The sequence below is a fragment of the Pseudophryne corroboree genome, chromosome 5 (genome assembly GCF_028390025.1).
Source record: "Pseudophryne corroboree isolate aPseCor3 chromosome 5, aPseCor3.hap2, whole genome shotgun sequence".
Taxonomy (NCBI): domain Eukaryota; kingdom Metazoa; phylum Chordata; class Amphibia; order Anura; family Myobatrachidae; genus Pseudophryne; species Pseudophryne corroboree.
In genome coordinates, this window is record NC_086448.1 from 334,536,477 (window position 1) to 334,560,290 (window position 23,814).

Below are 23,814 nucleotides of genomic sequence, written 5' to 3' on the forward strand. Positions count from 1 at the left end.
CTTTCTGGAAGAAAATCGACAGGGCCGAAATTTGAACCTTAATGGACCCCAATTTGAGGCCCATAGACACTCCTGTTTGCAGGAAATGCAGGAATCGACCGAGTTGAAATTCCTCCGTGGGGGCCTTCCTGGCCTCACACCACGCAACATATTTTCGCCAAATGCGGTGATAATGTTGTGCGGTCACCTCCTTCCTGGCTTTGACCAGGGTAGGTATGACCTCTTCCGGAATGCCTTTTTCCCTTAGGATCCGGCGTTCAACCGCCATGCCGTCAAGCGCAGCCGCGGTAAGTCTTGGAACAGACAGGGTCCTTGCTGAAGCAAGTCCCTTCTTAACGGCAGAGGCCATGGGTCCTCTGTGAGCATCTCTTGAAGTTCCGGGTACCAAGTCCTCCTTGGCCAATCCGGAGCCACGAGTATAGTTCTTACTCCTCTCCGTCTTATAATTCTCAGTACCTTGGGTATGAGAGGAAGAGGAGGGAACACATACACTGACTGGTACACCCACGGTGTTACCAGAGCGTCCACAGCTATTGCCTGAGGGTCCCTTGACCTGGCGCAATACCTGTCCAGTTTTTTGTTGAGGCGGAACGCCATCATGTCCACCTTTGGTTTTTCCCAATGGTTCACAATCATGTGGAAGACTTCCGTGTGAAGTCCCCACTCTCCCGGGTGGAGGTCGTGCCTGCTGAGGAAGTCTGCTTCCCAGTTGTCCACTCCCGGAATGAACACTGCTGACAGTGCTATCACATGATTTTCCGCCCAGCGAAGAATCCTTGCAGCTTCTGCCATTGCCCTCCTGCTTCTTGTGCCGCCCTGTCTGTTTACGTGGGCGACTGCCGTGATGTTGTCCGACTGGATCAGCACCGGCTGACCTTGAAGCAGAGGTCTTGCTAGGCATAGAGCATTGTAAATTGCCCTTAGCTCCAGTATATTTATGTGGAGAGAAGTCTCTAGACTTGACCACGTTCCCTGGAAATTTCTTCCCTGTGTGACTGCTCCCCAGCCTCTCAGGCTGGCATCCGTGGTCACCAGGATCCAATCCTGAATGCCGAATCTGCGGCCCTCTAGTAGATGAGCACTCTGCAGCCACCACAGAAGAGACACCCTTGTCCTCGGAGACAGGGTTATCCGCTGATGCATCTGAAGATGCGATCCGGACCATTTGTCCAACAGATCCCACTGAAAAGTTCTTGCGTGAAATCTGCCAAATGGAATCGCTTCGTAAAAAGCCACCATTTTTCCCAGGACCCTTGTGCAATGATGCACTGACACTTTTCCTGGTTTTAGGAGGTTCCTGACTAGCTCGGATAACTCCCTGGCTTTCTCCTCCGGGAGAAACACCTTTTTCTGGACTGTGTCCAGAATCATCCCTAGGAACAGTAGACGTGTCGTCGGGATCAGCTGCGATTTTGGAATATTTAGAATCCACCCGTGCTGTTGTAGCAGTACCCGAGATAGTGCTACTCCGACCTCCAACTGTTCCCTGGACTTTGCCCTTATCAGGAGATCGTCCAAGTAAGGGATAATGAAGACGCCTTTTCTTCGAAGAAGAATCATCATTTCGGCCATTACCTTGGTAAAGACTCGGGGTGCCGTGGACAATCCAAACGGCAGCGTCTGAAACTGATAATGACAGTTCTGTACTACGAACCTGAGGTACCCTTGGTGAGAAGGGCAAATTGGGACATGAAGGTAAGCATCCTTGATGTCCAGGGACACCATATAGTCCCCTTCTTCCAGGTTCGCTATCACTGCTCTGAGTGACTCCATCTTGAACTTGAACCTTGTATGTAAGTGTTCAAAGATTTCAGATTTAGAATAGGTCTCACCGAGCCGTCTGGCTTCGGTACCACAAATAGTGTGGAATAATACCCCTTTCCCTGTTGTAGGAGGGGTACTTTGATTATCACCTGCTGGGAATACAGCTTGTGAATTGCTTCCAATACTGCCTCCCTGTCGGAGGGAGACGTTGGTAAAGCAGACTTCAGGAACCTGCGAGGGGGAGACGTCTCGAATTCCAATCTGTACCCCTGGGATACTACCTGTAGGATCCAGGGGTCCACTTGCGAGTGAGCCCACTGCGCGCTGAAACTCTTGAGACGACCCCCCACCGCACCTGAGTCCGCTTGTAAGGCCCCAGCGTCATGCTGAGGACTTGGCAGAAGCGGTGGAGGGCTTCTGTTCCTGGGAAGAGGCTGTCTGCTGCAGTCTTTTTCCCTTTCCTCTACCCCGGGGCAGATATGACTGGCCTTTTGCCCGCTTGCCCTTATGGGGACGAAAGGACTGAGGCTGAAAAGACGGTGTCTTTTTCTGCTGAGAGGTGAGTTGGGGTAAAAAGGTGGATTTTCCAGCTGTTGCCGTGGCCACCAGGTCCGAAAGACCGACCCCAAATAACTCCTCCCCTTTATACGGCAATACTTCCATGTGCCGTTTGGAATCCGCATCACCTGACCACTGTCGTGTCCATAAACATCTTCTGGCAGAAATGGACATCGCACTTACTCTTGATGCCAGGGTGCAAATATCCCTCTGTGCATCACGCATATATAGAAACGCATCTTTTAAACGCTCTATAGTCAATAAAATACTGTCCCTGTCAAGGGTATCAATATTTTCAGTCAGGGACTCCGACCACGCCACCCCAGCGCTGCACATCCAGGCTGAGGCAATCGCTGGTCGCAGTATAACACCAGTATGTGTGTATATACTTTTTAGGACTTCCTATCAACTGGCTCCTTGAGGGCGGCCGTATCAGGAGACGGTAACGCCACTTGTTTTGATAAGCGTGTGAGTGCCTTATCCACCCTAGGGGGTGTTTCCCAACGCGCCCTAACTTCTGGCGGGAAAGGGTATAATGCCAATAATTTCTTAGATATCAGCAATTTTTTATCGGGGGAGACCCACGCATCATCACACACTTCATTTAATTCTTCTGATTCAGGAAAAACTACGGGTAGTTTTTTCACACCCCACATAATACCCTTTTTTGTGGTACTTGTAGTATCAGAAATATGCAAAGCCTCCTTCATTGCCGTGATCATGTAACGTGTGGCCCTACTGGAAAATACGTTTGTTTCTTCACCGTCGACACTGGAGTCAGTGTCCGTGTCTGTGTCGACCGACTGAGGTAATGGGCGCTTTAGAGCCCCTGACGGTGTTTGAGACGCCTGGACAGGCACTAACTGACTTGCCGGCTGTCTCATGTCGTCAACAGTTTTTTGTAAAGTGCTGACACTATCACGTAATTCCTTAAATAAGACCATCCAGTCAGGTGTCGACTCCCTAGGGGGTGACATCACTAATACAGGCAATTGCTCCGCCTCCACACCATTTTCCTCCTCATACATGTCGACACACGCGTACCGACACACAGCACACACACAGGGAATGTTCTGATAGAGGACAGGACCCCACTAGCCCTTTGGGGAGACAGAGGGAGAGTTTGCCAGCACACGCCAGAGCGCTATATATGTATAGGGACAACCTTATAAATAAGTGTTTCTCCCTTATAGCTGCTATATATGTTTTTATATGCCAAATTAGTGCCCCCCCCTCTCTTTTTTACCCTGTTTCTGTAGTGCAGGACTGCAGGGGAGAGTCAGGGAGACGTCCTTCCAGCGGAGCTGTGAGGGAAAATGGCGCTTGTGTGCTGAGGAGATAGGCTCCGCCCCCTTCACGGCGGCCTTTCTCCCGCTTTTTATGAGGTAAAATGGCAGGGGTTAAATACATCCATATAGCCCAGGAGCTATATGTGATGTATTTTTTACCATAAATAGTGTTTTCATTGCGTCTCAGGGCGCCCCCCCCCCAGCGCCCTGCACCCTCAGTGACCGGAGTGTGAAGTGTGCTGAGAGCAATGGCGCACAGCTGCAGTGCTGTGCGCTACCTTTCTTGAAGACAAGATGCCTTCTGCCGCCGATTTCTGGACCTCTTCACTCTTCTGGCTCTGTAAGGGGGCCGGCGGCGCGGCTCCGGGACCCATCCATGGCTGGGCCTGTGATCGTCCCTCTGGAGCTAATGTCCAGTAGCCAAGAAGCCCAATCCACTCTGCACGCAGGTGAGTTCGCTTCTTCTCCCCTTAGTCCCTCGATGCAGTGAGCCTGTTGCCAGCAGGACTCACTGAAAATAAAAAAACCTAAGTCTATACTTTTATTCTAAGCAGCTCAGGAGAGCTACCTAGATTGCACCCTTCTCGGCCGGGCACAAAAACCTAACTGAGGCTTGGAGGAGGGTCATAGGGGGAGGAGCCAGTGCACACCACCTAGTCCTAAAGCTTTTACTTTTGTGCCCTGTCTCCTGCGGAGCCGCTAATGCCCATGGTCCTGACGGAGTCCCCAGCATCCACTTAGGACGTCAGAGAAATGGGCCTGACCGAACCGTCCGGTTTCGGGACCACAAACAGGGTTGAATAATATCCCTCTCCCTGCTGGAGATGAGGAACTGTGACAATCACCTGTTGAACATACAATTTTTGGATTGCTGTCAACACTAGCTCCCTCTCTGACGGGGAAGTCGGCAGAGCCGATTTGAAAAACCGGCGAGGAGGCAAGTCTTCGAATTCTAGCCTGTATCCCTAAACAACAATCTCTACTGCCCAGGGATCCACCTGCGATTGAACCCATACGTGGCTGAAAAACCGAAGACGAGCCCCCACCAGATCTGCCTCCCCCCGGGAAGCCCCAGCGTCATGCGGTGGACTTTGCAGACGCAGGGGAGGACTTCTGCTCTTGGGAACTAGCTGTGTGCAGCTTCTTTCCCCTGCCTTTTCCTCTGGTAACAAAGGACGATCCCCGCACTTTCTTGTTTTTATTGGAACGAAAGGACTGCATTTGATAATGAGGTGCCTTCTTAATATGCTGCGGGGGGACATAAGGTAAGAAATTCGACTTACCAGCCGTAGCCGTAGAGACAAGGTCCGAGAGGCCGTCTCCAAACAACTCCTCCCCCTTGTACGGCAAGGACGCTTAGAATCGGCATCTCCCGTCCACTGCCGGGTCCACAGAAGTCGCCTAGCAGAAATAGACATAGCATTTATTCTGGAGCTTAATAAACAAATGTCTCTCTGAGCATCTCTCATATACAAGGCAGCATCTCTGATATGCTCTATGGTCATTTGAATGGCATCCCTATCTAAGGTGTCAATCTCCGCAGATAAGGAATCTGCCCATGCCACAACCGCACTACAAACCCAGGCCGACGCCATAGCCGGTCTAGCAATAGTACCGGAGTGAGTGTAAATGTGCTTCAAGGTAATTTCCTGCCTGCGATCAGCCGGTTCCTTGAGGGAAGCCGTATCCTGAGAAGGCAGTGCCACTTTTTTGGACAAGCGTGTTAGCGCCTTGTCCACTTTTGGTGAAGATTCCCAGCGTATCCTATCAGTTTGTGGAAAAGGATACGCCATAAGAATCCTTTTGGGAACTTGTGGTCTCCTATCTGGAGAGTCCCAAGCCTTTTCGCACAATTCACTTAATTCAAATGATGATGGAAAAGTGACTTCAGGTTTTTCTCTTTATACATGTGTACCCTCGTGTCAGGGACAGGGGGTTCCTCAGTAATATGCAAAACCTCTTTAATGGCCATAATCATGTACCGAATACCTTTTGCCACCTTCGGCTGTAATTTTGCATCTTCATAGTCGACACTAGAGTCAGAATCTGTGTCGGTATCTGTGTCATCGATCTGGGATACGGTGCGCTTCTGAGACCCCGACGGGCCTGGCGCAACAGGGACAGGCATGGACTGGGTACCTGACTGATCCCTAGCTTCTGCCTTGTCTAACCTTTTATGCAATAGATTGACATTTGCATTCAAGACATTCAGCATATCCACCCATTCCGGTGTCGCGCATTGCCGACGGCGACCTGACATTCAAACACTCCCCCTCCACAGTAAGCGAGCCTTCCTCGTCAAACATGTCGACACACGCGTACCGACACACTTCACACACACAGGGAACCCCTTTTCTGAAGACAGAATCCCTGTCAAGGCCCTTTGGAGAGACAGAGAGAGAGTATGCCAGCACACACCCCAGCGCAATAACCCTGGAGACCAACACAAAATGTTTTTCCCCAGCAGCGCTGTGTAATATGTAAACCGCCAATTATGTGCCCCCCCCCTTCTCTTTTAAGCACCCTTTCACCGTGTGTAAGCAGGGGAGAGTCCGGGGAGCTTCCTCTCAGCAGTGCTGTGGAGAGAAAATGGCGCTGGTGAGTGCTGAGGGAGAAGCCCCGCCCCCTCGGCGGCGGGCTTCTGTCCCGCTCAAACTTAGTAAAATATGGCGGGAGCTCTTTTATATACATGTACAGAGCCCACCTGTACATGTATATAGTCTTTTTGCCATGCAGAGGTTTATATTGCTGCCCAGGCCCCCCCCCCCCCCCCCCCCCCCCTGCGCCCTGCACCCTTACAGTGACCGGAGTGTGTGAGGTGTATGGGAGCAATGACGCACAGCTGTAGTGCTGTGCGTTACCTCAGTGAAGCTGATGGCTTCTGCCGCCTGAGACGTCTTCTGACTTCTGTACTTCTGGCTCTGTGAGAGAACGGCGGCGCGGCTCCGGGGGTGGACGCCCAGTAAGAACCTGCGTTCACCCCCTCTGGAGCTAATGGTGTCCAGTAGCCGAGGAAGCAGAGCCTATCTTTGACAAGAAGGTCTGCTCCTCTCTCCTCAGTCCCTCGATGCAGGGAGCCTGTTGCCAGCAGTGCTCCCTGTGAAAAAGTAGTAAAAAGTAGAAAGAAAAATCCAAACAAAAATGCTTCTAGGCAGAGAACTCTGGAGAGCTCTCTGCAGTGCACCCATCTTGCTCTGGGCACAGTGTAAAACTGAGGTCTGGAGGAGGGGCATAGAGGGAGGAGCCAGTGCACACCCAGAATCTAAAGCTTTCTTAAAGTGCCCTATCTCCTGCGGAGCCCGTCTATTCCCCATGGTCCTTACCGAGTCCCAGCATCCTCAAGGACGTTAGAGAAATAAACTGTCCAGTGCTAACCTGTTATTCCACCATAGCTACTGTATGTGGAAAAGTATTACACTGCCACTTCTTTAGGATAGTGCCCTTAAGAGGTCTAAAACAGGTCACAAAGCTAAGACAGAGCAAAGTATGATTTAACAATAACACACTGCTCAGAGTATGCCTGAGAATGGGCTTCTTAGGAAAACTGCAAACTATAGAAGTATAGGCCAACACACAATCCCTGCTAAGCTCTGAGCTGCTACAAAAAGTAAAGGCTCATACACACTGGGCGATTTTGTGCTGAAAGCAGCTCACTTTTGGTGTGTTGAGCTGCTTTCAGCTTAAAGCCGCCCAGTGAGTATGCCCCGGCGATGAGCGATTAGCGCTGATCCGCGCTCCCACTTCATCACCGGCGGCAGCCATTCATCTGCTGGTATCACCAGCAGAAGAACAGCGGGGTGAGCGGCTTTCCAAAGCGTCCTGCTATGGAAAGCCGTTCACCCCCGCTGACATCGCTGGGCAGGGGGGGAAATAGCTCAGTGTGTATGCACTGAGCGATTTTCAGCCCAGCGATGTCAGCTATCATCGCTGTGCATACACGCTGGGCAAAAACGCCCAGTGTGTATGCACCTTTTAGTCTTTCAATGGACTGAAAAGCAACATCTCTGTCCCTTTATCTCACTAAAGTAATCTTGCTCCGAAAACTGAAATTTAGTTTCTGCACTCTGGGAGTTAGCAGAGCAGTGGGGGTTATTAAGAGTTGTCAGAAAACCAGAAAAGTTAGCAATTGGGCAAAACCATGGAGGTCATTCCGAGTCGTTCGCTCGGAAAATTTCTTCGCATCGCAGCGTTTTTCCGCTTAGTGCGCATGCGCAATGTCCGCACTGCGACTGCGCCAAGTAAATTTGCTATGAAGTTTGGATTTTTACTCACGGCTTTTTCTTCGCTCAGGCGATCGTAGTGTGATTGACAGGAAATGGGTGTTACTGGGCGGAAACAGGCCGTTTTATGGGCGTGTGGGAAAAAACGCTACCGTTTCCGGAAAAAACGCAGGAGTGGCCGGAGAAACGGAGGAGTGTCTGGGCGAACGCTGGGTGTGTTTGTGACGTCAAACCAGGAACGACAAGCACTGAACTGATCGCAGATGCCGAGTAAGTCTGAAGCTACTCAGAAACTGCTACGAGGTGTGTAATCGCAATATTGCGAATACGTCGTTCGCAATTTTAAAGATGCTAAGATTCACTCCCAGTAGGCGGCGGCTTAGCGTGAGCAACTCTGCTAAAATCGCCTTGCGAGCGAACAACTCGGAATGACCTCCCATTTGCACTGCAGGTGGGGCAGATGTAACATGTGCAGAGAGAGTTATATTTGGGTGGGTTATATTGTTTCTGTGCATGGTAAATACAGGCTGATTTATTTAAACACTGCAATTTAGATTTCAGTTTGAACACACCCCACCTAACTCTCTCTGCACATGTTACATCTACCCCACCTGCAGTGCAGCATGCTTTTGTTCCATTGCTAACTTTTTTAGTTTGCTTACAACTGTGAACAAACCCCACAGGTCTGGTAACGCCATGTTTCATTAAATAATAAGAATTTACTTACCGATAATTCTATTTCTCGGAGTCCGTAGTGGATGCTGGGGTTCCTGAAAGGACCATGGGGAATAGCGGCTCCGCAGGAGACAGGGCACAAAAAAGTAAAGCTTTTACCAGATCAGGTGGTGTGCACTGGCTCCTCCCCCTATGACCCTCCTCCAGACTCCAGTTAGGTACTGTGCCCGGACGAGCGTACACAATAAGGGAGGCAATTTGAATCCCGGGTAAGACTCATACCAGCCACACCAATCACACCGTACAACTTGTGATCTAAACCCAGTTAACAGTATGATAACAGAAAGAGCCTCTTAAAGATGGCTCCTTAACAATATAACCCGAATTTGTTAACAATAACTATGTACAGTATTGCAGATAATCCGCACTTGGGATGGGCGCCCAGCATCCACTACGGACTCCGAGAAATAGAATTATCGGTAAGTAAATTCTTATTTTCTCTATCGTCCTAAGTGGATGCTGGGGTTCCTGAAAGGACCATGGGGATTATACCAAAGCTCCCAAACGGGCGGGAGAGTGCGGATGACTCTGCAGCACCGAATGAGAGAATTCCAAGTCCTCTTTTGCCAGGGTATCAAATTTGTAGAATTTTACAAACGTGTTTTCCCCCGACCACGTAGCTGCTCGGCAGAATTGTAATGCCGAGACCCCTCGGGCAGCCGCCCAAGATGAGCCCACCTTCCTTGTGGAATGGGCCTTAACAGATTTAGGCTGTGGCAGGCCTGCCACAGAATGAGCAAGTTGAATTGTGTTACAAATCCAACGAGCAATCGTCTGCTTAGAAGCAGGGGCACCCAACTTGTTGGGTGCATATAGTATCAACAGCGAGTCAGATTTTCTGACTTCAGCCGTCCTTGAAATGTATATTTTTAAGGCTCTGACAACGTCCAACAACTTGGAGTCCTCCAAGTCGCCAGTGGCCGCAGGCACCACAATAGGTTGGTTCAGGTGAAACGCTGATACCACCTTAGGGAGAAAATGCGGACGAGTCCTCAGTTCTGCCCTATCCGAATGGAAGATTAGATAAGGGCTTTTATAAGATAAAGCCGCCAATTCAGATACTCTCCTGGCGGAAGCCAGGGCCAGTAACATAGTCACTTTCCATGTGAGATATTTAAAATCCACCTTTTTCAATGGTTCAAACCAATGGGATTTGAGGAAATCTAAAACTACATTTAGATCCCACGGTGCCACCGGAGGCAACACAGGAGGCTGTATATGCAGTACTCCTTTAACAAAAGTCTGTACCTCAGGAACTGAGGCCAATTCTTTTTGGAAGAATATTGACAGGGCCGAAATTTGAACCTTAATAGATCTCAATTTGAGACCCATAGACAATCCTGATTGTAGGAAATGTAGGAAACGACCCAGTTGAAATTCCTCCGTCGGAACACTCCGATCCTCGCACCACGCGACATATTTTCGCCAAATGCGGTGATAATGTTTCGCGGTGACTTCCTTCCTTGCCTTAATCAAGGTAGGAATGACTTCTTCTGGAATGCCTTTCCCTTTTAGGATCTGGCGTTCAACCGCCATGCCGTCAAACGCAGCCGCGGTAAGTCTTGAAAGAGACAGGGACCCTGTTGTAGCAGGTCCCTTCTCAGAAGTAGAGGGCACGGGTCGTCCGTGACCAACTCTTGAAGTTCCGGGTACCAAGTCCTTCTTGGCCAATCCGGAGCCACTAGTATTGTTCTTACTCCTCTTCACCGTATAATCTTCAATACCTTTGGTATGAGAGGCAGAGGAGGAAACACATATACTGATTTGTACACCCAAGGTGTTACCAATGCGTCCACAGCTATTGCCTGTGGATCTCTTGACCTGGCGCAATACTTGTCCAGTTTCTTGTTGAGGCGAGACGCCATCATGTCTACCATTGGTCTTTCCCAACAGTTTATTAGCATGTGGAAGACTTCTGGATGAAGACCCCACTCTCCCGGGTGAATATCGTGTCTGCTGAGGAAGTCTGCTTCCCAGTTGTCCACGCCCGGGAAGAACACTGCTGACAGTGCTATTACGTGATTCTCCGCCCAGCGAAGAATCTTGGCAGCTTCTGCCATTGCACTCCTGCTTCTTGTGCCGCCCTGTCTGTTTACATGGGCGACCGCCGTGATGTTGTCCGACTGAATCAACACCGGTTTTCCTTGCAGGAGTGGTTCCGCCTGGCTTAGAGCATTTTAGATTGCTCTTAGTACCAGAATGTTTATGTGAAGAGACTTTTCCAGGTTCGTCCATACCCCCTGGAAGTTTCTTCCTTGTGTGACTGCTCCCCAGCCTCTCAGGCTGGCGTCCGTGGTCACCAGGATCAAATCCTGTATGCCGAATCTGCGGCCCTCCAATAGATGAGCCTTTTGCAACCACCACAGAAGATATACCCTTGTCCTTGGCGACAGGGTTATTCGCAGGTGCATCTGAGGATGCGACCCTGACCATTTGTCCAACAGATCCCTTTGGAAAATTCTTGCATGGAATCTGTCGAATGGAATTGCTTCGTAAAAAGCCACCATTTTTCCCAGGACTCTTGTGCATTGATGTACAGACACCTTTCCTGGTTTTAGGAGGTTCCTGACAGGTCGGATAACTCCTTGGCTTTTTCCTCGGGAAGAAAAACCTTTTTCTGAACCGTGTCCAGAATCATCCCTAGGAACAGCAGACGTATCGTCGGAAAACAGCTGCGATTCTTGGAATATTTAGAATCCAGTCGTGCCGTCGAAGAACTACTTTAGATAGTGCTCTTCCGACCTCCAACTGTTCTCTGGAACTTGCCCTTTTTAGGTCGTGCAAGTAAGGGATAATTTAGATGCCTATTAAATGCTCTACATGAATAAAATATTTTCAGTCAGGGAATCCGACCAAGCCAACCCAGCACTGCATCTCCAGGCTGATGGCGATCGCTGGTCGCAGTATAACCACCGTATGTGTGTATATACTTTTTAGGATATTTTTCCAGCTTCCTATCAGCTGGCTCCTTGAGGGCGGCCGTATCTGGAGACGGTAACGCCACTTGATAAGCGTGTGAGCGCCTTATCACCCTAAGGGGTGTTTCCCAACGTACCCTAATTTCTGGCGGGAAAAGGTATAACGCCAATATTTGCTATCGGGGTAACCCTACGCATCCTCACACACTTCATTTTATTTTATCTGATTCAGGAAAAACTACAGGTAGTTTTTTCACTCCCACATAATACCCTTTCTTGTGGTACTTGTAGTATCAGAAACACGTAACACCTCCTTCATTGCCCTTAACGTGTGGCCCTAATGAGAAATACGTTTGTTTTTTCACCGTCGACACTGTATTCAGTGTCCGTGTCTGTGTCTGTGTCGACCGACTGAGGTAAATGGGCGTTTTTAAAACCCCTGACGGTGTTTCTGAGACGCCTGGACCGGTCCTAATAGATTGTCGGCCGTCTCATGTCGTCAACCGACCTTGCAGCGTGTTGACATTCTCACGTAATTCTCTAAATAAGCCATCCATTCCGGTGTCGACTCCCTAGAGAGTGACATCACCATTACAGGCAATTTCTCCGCCTCCTCACCAACATCGTCCTCATACATGTCGACACACACGTACCGACACACAGCACACACACCGGGAATGCTCTGACAGAGGACAGGACCCACTAGCCCTTTGGGGAGACAGAGGGAGAGTCTGCCAGCACACACCAAAAACGCTATAATTATATAGGGACAACCTTATATAAGTGTTTCTCCCTTATAGCATCTTTTATATATATACAATATCGCCAAAATCAGTGCCCCCCCTCTCTGTTTTAACCCTGTTTCTGTAGTGCAGTGCAGGGGAGAGCCTGGGAGCCTTCTCTCCAGCTTTTCTGTGAGAGAAAATGGCGCTGTGTGCTGAGGAGATAGGCCCCGCCCCTTTTTCGGCGGGCTCGTCTCCCGCTATTTTTGAAGTTAGGCAGGGGTTAAATATCTCCATATAGCCTCTGTGGGCTATATGTGAGGTATTTTTTGCCTCTAATAAGGTTTTTATTTGCCTCTCAGAGCGCCCCCCCCAGCGCTCTGCACCCTCAGTGACTGTTGTGTGAAGTGTGCTGAGAGGAAAATGGCGCACAGCTGCAGTGCTGTGCGCTACCTTTATGAAGACTCAGGAGTCTTCAGCCGCCGATTTTGGACCTCTTCTCTCTTCAGCGTCTGCAAGGGGGCCGGCGGCGCGGCTCCGGTGACCATCCAGGCTGTACCTGTGATCGTCCCTCTGGAGCTAGTGTCCAGTAGCCAAGCAGCAAATCCACTCTGCACGCAGGTGAGTTCACTACTTCTCCCCTAAGTCCCTCGTTGCAGTGATCCTGTTGCCAGCAGGACTCACTGTAAAGTAAAAAACCTAAGCTAAACTTTCTCTAAGCAGCTCTTTAGGAGAGCCACCTAGATTGCACCCTTCTCGTTCGGGCACAAAATCTAACTGGAGTCTGGAGGAGGGTCATAGGGGGAGGAGCCAGTGCACACCACCTGATCTGGTAAAAGCTTTACTTTTTTGTGCCCTGTCTCCTGCGGAGCCGCTATTCCCCATGGTCCTTTCAGGAACCCCAGCATCCACTTAGGACGATAGAGAAATGGCATTACTCAGACAATAGCTTCCTTTTGTCTGTTCAAACTGTTCCTCTTACGTAAGTGCGGCCATCTTGTTCAATAAACATAATACGTGCTGGCTGAAATATTGGCATCCATTTTGTGATCTTTAAATCACCTCTACTATCTGCTCATTCTGTCAGAGAAGCACCTCCCTCCTAACAAAGTAACCTGCTACAGAGTCAGGGCATAAAAGAAAGTTCATTGCCCTATACAAGGCACAGAGGTGGATTACTTACTCACTCCTTCACTCCCATAGGCAAGATTGGGTGGAATCTTCACCAGTCGCCTCTCATTTATACACATTCCAACCAGGGCTTTGTCCATTCCTGCAATGATTTGTCCTTTTCCCACAAATACATTGTACGTGGTGCCTCGGTCATAACTGAAAAATAAAGTTTTGGTTGTTCAAGTAAATCTATTTTTAAAAGAAATATTACCAATTATTACAAACTATACTACACAATGAACAACAGCAAAGATCTACAAAGTTGCAATTATTCATACAATTTATACTGAAAATTATATGTTCAGGAGGCTCTCTGTACCATGCCTGGTGGAGATGAAATAAAATACCTAGGGGTAAGTTTACTAAGGTGCGGGTTTATACAATCAGAGATGTTGCCTATAGCTACCAATCAGATTCTACTTATTTATTTAGCACCTTCTAGAAGATGATAGCTGAAATCTGGTTGCTATGGGCAACATCTCCACTTCCGAAACCCACACCTTAGTAAATATACCCCCTACTCTCTGGAAAGATCACTTTCCACCACTTTAGCTCACTTAGCAGCACTTGCAGGAGGAAAGCAGCTACCTTGTTCTTATCAGGACATACTGGACTAAAGCTAAACTAATTATGCTGTCCACCTCCCCTCTATTTCTTCTCTACCCTTCACTTTCATTAAAATGTTTGTAAAAATAAGAATCGATAATAAAGTTATAAGAGGTAAAAAATAAATAAAAAAAAGACAGTAAAAGGTCAACTTTAATTCAGTTCACCATGTGGGAGGTATTCAGTTAGGCATGACTTCTGCATTTCCCCTCATACTACTTTTACACAGACACCTTAAAAATGTCAGGTAAAAAATGCATAATCATACCCTGCTTGGATCTACCTCAGTAACAAAAATAAAAGGGATTATCAATATACCAGATAGACCATATATCTCTTTGGGGAACCATACCTTTATTCCCCATTTGGAAAATATAGGAATGGACATTTAGGGGCAAAATGACTATTTAGGATATATTTGATCCAGGTTGTGTAATTGGGATCAGTACTAAATGCCGCCGGCCGGAATCCCGGCGGTCGAAATCCCGACGCCGGAATCCCGACCACAGAATCCCGACAGGGGTGGCGAGCGGAAAGCAGCCCCTTGCGGGCTCGCTTCGCTCACCACGCTGCGGGCACGGTGCCTCGCTACGCTCGGCACACTATTATATTCTCCCTCTACGGGTGTCGTGGACACCCACGGAGGGAGAATATGTCGGGATTGTGGCGGTCGGGATTCCGGCGTCGGTATTTCGACCGCCGGGATTCCGGCCGACGGCATCTTGACCGCATCCCGTGTAATTCACTCACTTCAGTATCTAAAAGGATAAAGTATGATTGCTTAATCAGCAATTTTACATGTATCTCCAGGCGCATCATTATGCAATGTCAATTTAATGTGCAATGTGATTCGAAGTTTAACTTCTTACACACCAATACAGTGTATGTTTACCTGGCCTGATACATAAGGAGACAGAGAAAATGGAATTCCAATCAGTCATTCCAAGTAGCCAAAGGCCTGTGTTCAAGAAATAATAATCGGTCCAAAGACTGGTGAACATACAGCAGTACAGATAAGTGTGCTATGTTTAGTAAGGCACATACAGTGAGTAGCACGTGTGGATGTATATTCATAGACAAAATATATACAAATGTCAGCCAATGTAAATAGTGATTTCCAATTTTGGGGGAATAAATTTGTCCTGTTAATCATGTATTGCATATGGCTATATTTTTTAACATAACATCAAAGTAGTGCTAGTAATTGTAGGCGAAAATATAGACTTAGGACAATAGTAAATCAATATAAATACATATAGGCAAAAATAAGAAACAATCTTCAGGTATCACATATATTATCTGTGTATGCCTATACACTGCTAATTAAATATTACAATTTGTACAAATCTTGTGGAGCATACGGCAAATTAAATAATCACTGGTGGTATGTTTTAGGATTAATGTAGATATCTTTATGTATGGAGGCGGCAAAGACTCATATGGACCACCCCCACTTCTACTGTCCTCCCGTATGTCCTAAAGGACAGTGAACGTGAGGATGAGAGGGTGGGAAGATGGGCCAGAGGTGAGAGAGTATAGAACAGGAGGATCTACTGCTGTTGGGCGGCCAGCACTGACACCCCTGTTGGTAAGTAACCAGCGCAAGGGAGTCAAATGGGTACCACACAGTGAGAGTCCCTCCGAGTTAGTTGGAGAATGTGAGAATTGGATATATAATGTCAATAAAGAGATAACCCCTAGTATCAGAAAATTCAGGCAGTTTAAATAATAGGCTTTGTAAACAGTAAGATCTGCGATCTCACAAGTGTGTTACTAAGACACACCCTGATATAGCCATCATCTGCATATAAGACAGAGGGATGCGAGATCGGGTGCTGTTGCTGGCGTTGAAACGCTGCAGGAATGGCACATCGCACCCTTCGCGTGTAATGAGATTGACCTATGTATTCAAATTTGTATTATGGGGTCTGTAAACAACCCTGTGACCCAATTAATTACAGTCCCATTGCAATAGCAAGACTATACAGTTCATCAACCAATATACAGTAATATACATATATTTTATTAAGTTCCTGAAATATCTCCTCTTGTAAAAGGAATAACATTGTCTTTTTTCCCCAATATTATACATAAAGCAATACAAATTGTTCAATGTCTCTAAAGGCTTAATGAAAATGTCTCAAATTAGTTGAAACCACAGCAACACTCCATAAAATCAATCTTCTAGAAAATGTTAAATGATAAAAATTGCACTTTTCATCTGTAGGCACAGCGCACATATATTTGATCCACAATATAGTACTTCTTATCTACACTCTTAGTGTTTGTCATAGTCTCGAAGTCTCTGTCTTACTGGTCCTACGTCCTCTGCTTCCTGGGCTGCAGTGTGACTGGTAGTTTGTGATTGTTGTGTTATGCGAGCAGATGATTACTCGTTATAATATTCCATACGTATGGTATATTACATACAGTCTAACTGGAGAGAGTAGTGGTCATACACAACTGTCTGCAGATTTCAACAGGGTCGGACTGGCTCACACCGATACAGGGGAAATTCCCAGTGGGTCCAAACTCCACATTAAGGGGTCAGGTTCCGTACTGTGCACTAGAATTCTGATTTGTTACTCTATTAGAGGGTCATTAATCTTGTGGAACAGGACCACTTGTACCCCTTTCAGACCGCCAGCTATGAACACGGGTTATTGTCACATGAACTCGCATAACCCGTGATCATGTGCGGTCAGAAAGGTGCCAGGGTTGAAATACTGGGTCGAGCGATCCAGTATTCCAACTGGGGCAGCGAGCAGGGTTGAACACGTGTTCAAGCCGGCTCGCTGTGTGGTGTGAACGGGAGCCGGTTCGATGCAACCCTTTTCCCATCCACTGTGTGTGGACAGGCGGCGCTTGGAGATCATGTGATCCCGTGTCAGGCTCCCATGTGCAATCCCGCCTCAGGCAGTCTGAAAAGGGTATAAGGCACATGGCTGCTTGGTTTGCTTCTATATATACACTACATCAAGATTTGCCATCCTGCCAATCAAAGTGAGATTCCCCCTCCCCCACCCCCTCATATAGTGCCCCATCCTCTTCTCTTGTTGGCTGTGGGATTTAACATCATGAACAGCATTTCCCTCCAGTCATTGCAATGGCGTTGTAGGTTGTAGCTCTTCATTCATTCACTAACCTACAATTAAGCCATTCCAGTGGTGGAAGCTAAATTCAACTTTAGTTACAATGGCAAGTTTACTATACAGATGTGACAGCCCTCATCTTTGCCGCTAGTCGCAACAATAACAAGTCAATAACAATGACTAGTGTGCCCACGAACGTAAGTGGGCACTGTGTACACAACCGCATCTCATGGTGCGTACACTCCCGTGTCACAGGTAGGTGCAAATAATCACAATCATGATGCATTCGCATATACCTCATGATTGTAACCATACAATGTGGCTTCAAACACCACCTCTCGTTGCACCAGGTCCTGGGAGACTTGGCCCTGCCGAGCATATTTTTTTGCTTGCAATGTATAGTAAACAACTAGAAGTGACAAAACTACTTTGCTAGATTGCACTGATAAATCTGATGCACAACATTTGTACATCTGTGTGCGACTGAGGCTGAATCTGTGCAGTGGCCATGATTTGTTCTCACGTCAAGTTTGTTGTACTTCAACTGCGACTTTGTATGTGTTTTAAACTAATTATTTTGCAGATAAAGCTGCAGCCCAGCATCTGTAGTACCCAGTGAGTGGTATTTTGCTATGTGTGATGCAAATAAAGTACAAAATGTAAAGAAAAAGTTGTTACACTAACACCACTCGAAGATGCTTAGTCGCGCCAGGCATGTCATGCTGTATGGTGTATTGAGGGCGATGTCTTTGCACTTCAAGAGTAGCTCCCGACCAGCACCGCTTTAGCGTGCTGGCCGGGAGATGCTCATCGCAACCCGGCCCGCAGTGGCTGCGTGTGACATCACGCAGCCGCTGAGGCCGCACCCACGAAACGGCGGCCAAACACCGCCGTTCCGCCCCCCCTTCCCGCCCAGCGACCGCCTCTGCCTGTCAATTAGGCAGAGGCGATCGCAGCCCTGCTACAGCCTTCGGCCGTCTGGCATGCGCCAGCGCACTACGGCACACATGCGCAGTGGGGACCCGTTCGCTCGGCTGCGATAAAAAGCAACGAGCGAACGGGTCAGAATGACCCCCAATATCCTATATTTTAAAGGCGGACTCCGTACGCTCCAACATTTTACACATAAAAATCTGTACAAATTAGAAAAAAGGGTGTGGCCACGGGTAAAGGGGGCGTGGTCACGCTCCCTTTCTTATACTTTTAATGGAGAGTCAAAAATCGGTACAGACCATAAAAAAAGGTACTGTTGGAAGGTATGGGACTCCTCTCCTATGCGGGAGGCGGTCGTTAGGTCGACAAGCATTAGGTCGACCACCTGAGGTCGATATGCATTAGGTCGACATGGTCACTAGGTCGATATGTACTAGGTCGACATGCAAAAAGGTCGACATGAGTTTTTAACAATTTTTTTTATTTTTTTCACCTTTTTCATACTTAATGATCCACGTGGACTACAATTGGGAACGGTAACCTGTGCCAAGCACACTTATTGAGGTTCCCCGTCACTTTACGAAGAAAACGACACAAAAAACAGTAAAAAAACTAATGTCGACCTAATGACCATGTCGACCTAATGAACTAGACCCCTCCTATGAAGGTTAATCTACAGGATTACACATTCATTGTTACCTCACCAGGGGGGTCATTCCGAGTTGATCGCATGTAGCAACTTTTTGCTGCTCGTGCGATCAACTTGACGCGGCCTATGGGGGAGTGTATTTTAGCATAGCAGGGCTGCGATCGCTTGTGCAGCCCTGCTATGCTAAAAAAAGTTTCCTGCAAAACAAGACCAGGGTCAGACCTACTTACCTGTGCGACGGATCCAGCGATGAAGGTCCCGGAATTGACGTCAGACATCCGCCCTCCAAACGCCTGGATACGCCTGCGTTCGGATCTCCACACCCGGAAAACGGTGAGTAGACGCCCCGGAATACCTCCCCGCTGTCAATCTTCTTGCGATCGCGCTAGCGATCACTTTCTTCTTTGTTCTGGCCACTGCCCGGCGACAGCCGGTGGCGGGCAACGCCACGCGTGCGCATTGTGGCTGCCGCCATGCGCAGTTCTGACCCGTTCACACCGCAGTGAAGAACCGCTGCGTGCGAACGGGTCGGAATGACCCCCAGATCGCTATTAGTCTGCTAGTATTTGTCATAAATAAATCAGAGAATCACTGACAATCAAAACTGTCTAATATAGCCCCCTCTCGCTTCTGACCTCCTATCATAAGATGCTCCTCTCCTGACACATCTATTTTGATCTCTTCTCTCCTCCTCCTATCCCTAACTTCCCTGGCTAGTGCTGTGTTTTTATAACACATATGTAAAACTGTAATTATTATTATTATTATCCTTTATTTATATGGCGCCACAGGGGTTCCGCAGCGCCCAATTACAGAGTACATAAGCATAAAATCAAAACAGAAAAAACTGTGACTTACAGTTGAAGACAATATAGGACAAGTACAGGGTAACTAAACATAACTACATCAGCAGATGACACCGAAATAAGTATCAGAGTGGCCAAAAACTGCAGGATTTGGGGGCAGTTGAGGATTATTAAAGTAAGAAAAGGATAAGCACATCAGGGAAGAGGGCCCTGCTCGTGAGAGCTTACATTCTGGTAGTGGAGAGAGATAATTATCAGGGATGCCAGTTAGGAGGAGATTACAGTAATCCAGTCTGGAAATGATCAGTGAGTGGATAATGGTCTTTGTGGCATCCTGAGTGAGAAAGGGTCTAAGGGGCCCTACTCACTGGCCGACCCGCCGCCGAGCTGCCCGACGGCGGATACGGCCGACGAGCGACCCGGCGGCGGGGGGGCAGTGACGGGGGGAGTGAAGTTTCTTCACTCCCCCCGTCACGCGGCTGCATTGAAGTGCAGGCAAATATGGACGAGATCGTCCATATTGGCCTGCATGCACAGCCGACGGGAGACCAGCGATGAACGAGCGCGGGGACGCGCATCGTTCATCGCTGGAGTCTCCACACTGAAAGATATGAACGAGTTCTCGTTCATTTATGAACGAGATCGTTCATATCTTTCAGAAAATCGGCCAGTGTGTAGGGCCTATAATCCTGGAAATATTTTTGAGATGACAATGACAGGTTTGTGAGAGGTGCTGAATGTGTGGTTGGAAGGAGAGGGAGGAGTCAAGGATTACGCAAAGACAGTGTACCTGGGGGCTAGAGGAGATTGTCATGCCATCGATAGATTAATGTTGACAGGGTGAGTGGATATGTTTATGTGTGTTGTGAGGGTGACATTATTAATGAATGGGTTAATCAGTTATTAGGTGCTGAGTGGGGGTGCTAATGGGTGAATAGGTTGATGGGTGCTGTGTCGGAAGATCTTTATGTGAGCTGACAGAGTGGATAAATGTGTCAATGGGTGCTGGAAGGGTGAAATTATATTTAAATGCAGAGCAACAGGTTAATGGATTCTCAGGGGGGATTGATGTTTCTTGAGGGAATGATTTAATATAGGGGGTTCATTGCGTGTGTGTGTGTGTGTGTGTGTGTGTGTGTGTGTGTGTGTGTGTGTGTGTGTGTGTGTGTATGGAGGGGGGCACACACTACGATCTGGCTACATGCAAAAGCAGCCAGTATTTGCCCCACGTGCAGAAAATATATTATGTACTTGCACCCTTTGCATGACAACATGGTTTGGCCATGTATACAACTATTTCTTACTTTATTCCCGACTAATTAGGCCCACAGTGCAGAACATCACATTGGATAGAGCAAAATGAGGGCCTAAAGCAAAATGCTTTTCCTATGCACTTCCCCTTTAAAGCAGATGTATATGTCACTTTTTGTGGTGGGCAGTCAGGGTGGTATGGTGTATAGATGTGTTTGGTTGCTTTTTTTCAGACAAGAGGAACTGTAAAGTACTGCTTGCAAAATAGTAATTTTTTTCAATATTTCATAAAAGTAAAAAAAGAGCATGGCTTACGTGAGCTTCTTTGCGCACTGTTTGATGGATTTGTGTTGTGTTTATATATTCTCCATGTTAATTTGTTAACTGAATGGTCTCCAAGCGCCGCCTGCTACAAAGAGAGTGAACGGGAGCCGGGGTACATTGACCCGGCTCCCGTTCACACTGACCAGGTTCCCGGGAAGATCCCGGGACCAACCCTGGTCGATTGCAGGGTTGAAATGCCGGGGCAGGAATCCCGGGATTTTGACCCTGTATCCTTTCACACTGAGAAATTTCCCGGGTTGGTGCGCATTCATGTGCAATAACCCGGGAAATTTTGGTCTGTGTGAAAGGGGTATTAATGAGCGAGACTCACTGACCTGGTGCACAGCAGCCAATAGCAATCCTTGCTGTCTCCCCATCCAATCGCCACTGTCAGCGCCTGCCCATCCAATTACTGCTGGCAGTGCCTCCTCATCCAAGAGCCACCTGAGACGGTGACCTACCTCCTCCCTGGTCGCTAGCGCGCTGCTCCAAGCGGGAGTGAGTGACAACTCCGAGTAGCAGCAGCAGTAAGCATCGTACTGTGTTGTGTGAGGCACTGTACTGTGAATAATCCTGTGTGAATAATGGCGTACGCCTTAATAACTGTAATGCCTCAGCTTGGCATCTTATTTTGTCCCCCTTCTCCTGACACTGCCTTCATCTCTATGGTTCTCCTAGCAAATGTCGTTTGTATGGAATAATGAAGACAGTGAGAGAAAACAGATGGTCCAGTGACCATGGTACTTGTGATTGGCTGCTAACAGTCCTGGGTATCTTGTGCCCCTAACCTCCTCGTTACCTCCAGTACTGCCCCAGCTGTTACCTACTCTTACCCCTCCCTACCCCCACCACTGCCTGCCCCCAAAGCCCCACCTTGCCCAGTACTGCCCTAGCTGCTATCTACCCTTACCGCCAGCACGGTTCCAGCACTGGCTGCCCCTAACCCCCTCCTAGCCCACCAGTACTGCACAGCTGCTATCTACCCTTATCCCCCCACCCAAGCACTGCCTGCCCCCAAACCTTCTCCTTGCCCCCAGTACTGCCCCATCTGCTATCTACCCATACCCCTCCCCATGTATCCAGCACTGCCTGCCCCTAACCCACTCCTTGCCTCCAGTAAGGCTATCTACCATTACCTCCTCCCTAGCCCCAGCACTGTCCCCTAAACCCCTCCTTGCCCCCAGCACTGTCCCAGATGCTATCTACCCTTACTCCCCCTACCCCCAGCATTGCCTGCCCCTAATCCCAACTGCCATTCCACCAGCCCTGACCAAGTTGCCACCTGACAAGCACCGTGCCATCAGCTGCCTGCCCTCACCCCCCATAATATGTGATGGGACCCAGAAACAGTGGAGTAGGATCCCAATTTTTTAAAGTAAGGGGTTCCTGAGACTCACACATTTTTCCGCTCAGCATGATCACTGCTTGAGCATTGTGGATATTTTTCTATCTGAAATGAATAAGTCATTAAGGACCTTATTCAGAGATGGACGCAGACCGGTGAATACGCAGCCAGATCTGTGTCCACCTCTTTGCATGCTGGGGGCCGCCCCGCACAGGGCAAGGCCGCACAGCATGTGTGTCATGCCTCCTCCCGATGCTTTTTTAATCGGAGTGGCTGCATGTGACATCACGCAGACGCCCCAAAAACGCTTCCAAAACACCCCTGTTCCGGGATGTGGCCACAATGTGTAAGCTTGTGCAGGCGTGATGCATCTGCAGTGCATGTGCAGTTTGCCGAAGTAGGCAAACTGCACTGCGGACCACATCAGCAGCGAACTCTGAATCAGCCCCTAAGTCCCAAGTACATGTTATTACAGCTCACGTGTAATACCCCCTACATGTACAAAAACATTTTTATAATTAATTCACTCTCAGAGGTTACTTGGGTGTAAAATTACCCTTCATATTTGTGTAAAACCTTAGAGCCCATAAAAAGAACATGGCCTGCACTTTTGCTGACCCTGTCAGCTTGTCTGGCAGAGTTTGGCACCACTGACTTCTATATTTAAACCACCTTGCACAGCAACACAGTCCGGAAAACTGGAACCCCATGATTGGCCCCTTGGGTTGCTGGGTAGACTGGCCAGGGGTGGTCTGTTACCGGGGCCTGAGGAGCCAGTTATCAAGAAGGTCAGGGGTGGGCTGTAGAGCCCTTACCCTTTTTAAGAGCACCGCAGCATGGGAGTCAGTCAGTCTCAGGGAACCGAAGAAGTACCACTCTTCTGGAAGGATCGGAGGAGCTGCCCTGTGGAGAGAAGAAGAGAGAGCGCCCTGGACATCGTGACATAGTCCTGGAATGCTGTGTCCGGATTGAGGGTCCACCAGGAGAAGGGGAAGAAGATCAGAGGATTCGCTGCTTCAGAGGAGTGCTGCCCGCATCACTGCCCACTGGGAAGACCCCGGAATCGAGAGCCATAGCGTAGAAGAAGAGTTGTGGTGTGCCTCTGGAGAGTCGTCAGCATGAGCCTACACCCTCAGCACAATCCCAGTTACCTGATCCCTGGAAGTGGCGCAATTCAGACGGGAAAATTGAACAGGCGGCGCTACAGACAACCACAGCCGGAGACCCCTGAAAGGTCCCCGGCCGGGGGTTGAAGGGGAAGAGAACCGGAGACGGGAGACGGAGCGAGGAGGCCGATTGGAGAGGACATCACCGGCGGGAAAGGAGCTCAGTCGACCTCAGGACAAGGGCGCATCCCCGGTGCGGTGCTCTGCATCCTGGGTGGCGCTGAAGATGCGGGACCGGACCGGAGGTGGCAGAAGTGCCGCAG

The 23,814-nt window shown here is 48.6% G+C and overlaps 1 protein-coding gene across 3 annotated transcripts in view; it reads right to left on the reverse strand.

The window, feature by feature from the left end:
- The window catches only part of FKBP9 (FKBP prolyl isomerase 9), a 144,229-nt gene that overhangs the window by 82,979 nt on the left and 37,436 nt on the right, over positions 1-23,814 (reverse strand). For all 3 annotated transcript variants that reach the window (XM_063922549.1, XM_063922551.1, XM_063922548.1), the window contains exon 2: positions 13,390-13,535. In XM_063922549.1, coding sequence (XP_063778619.1) covers positions 13,390-13,535 — 146 coding nt within the window. The remainder of the gene's footprint in view (positions 1-13,389; positions 13,536-23,814) is intronic.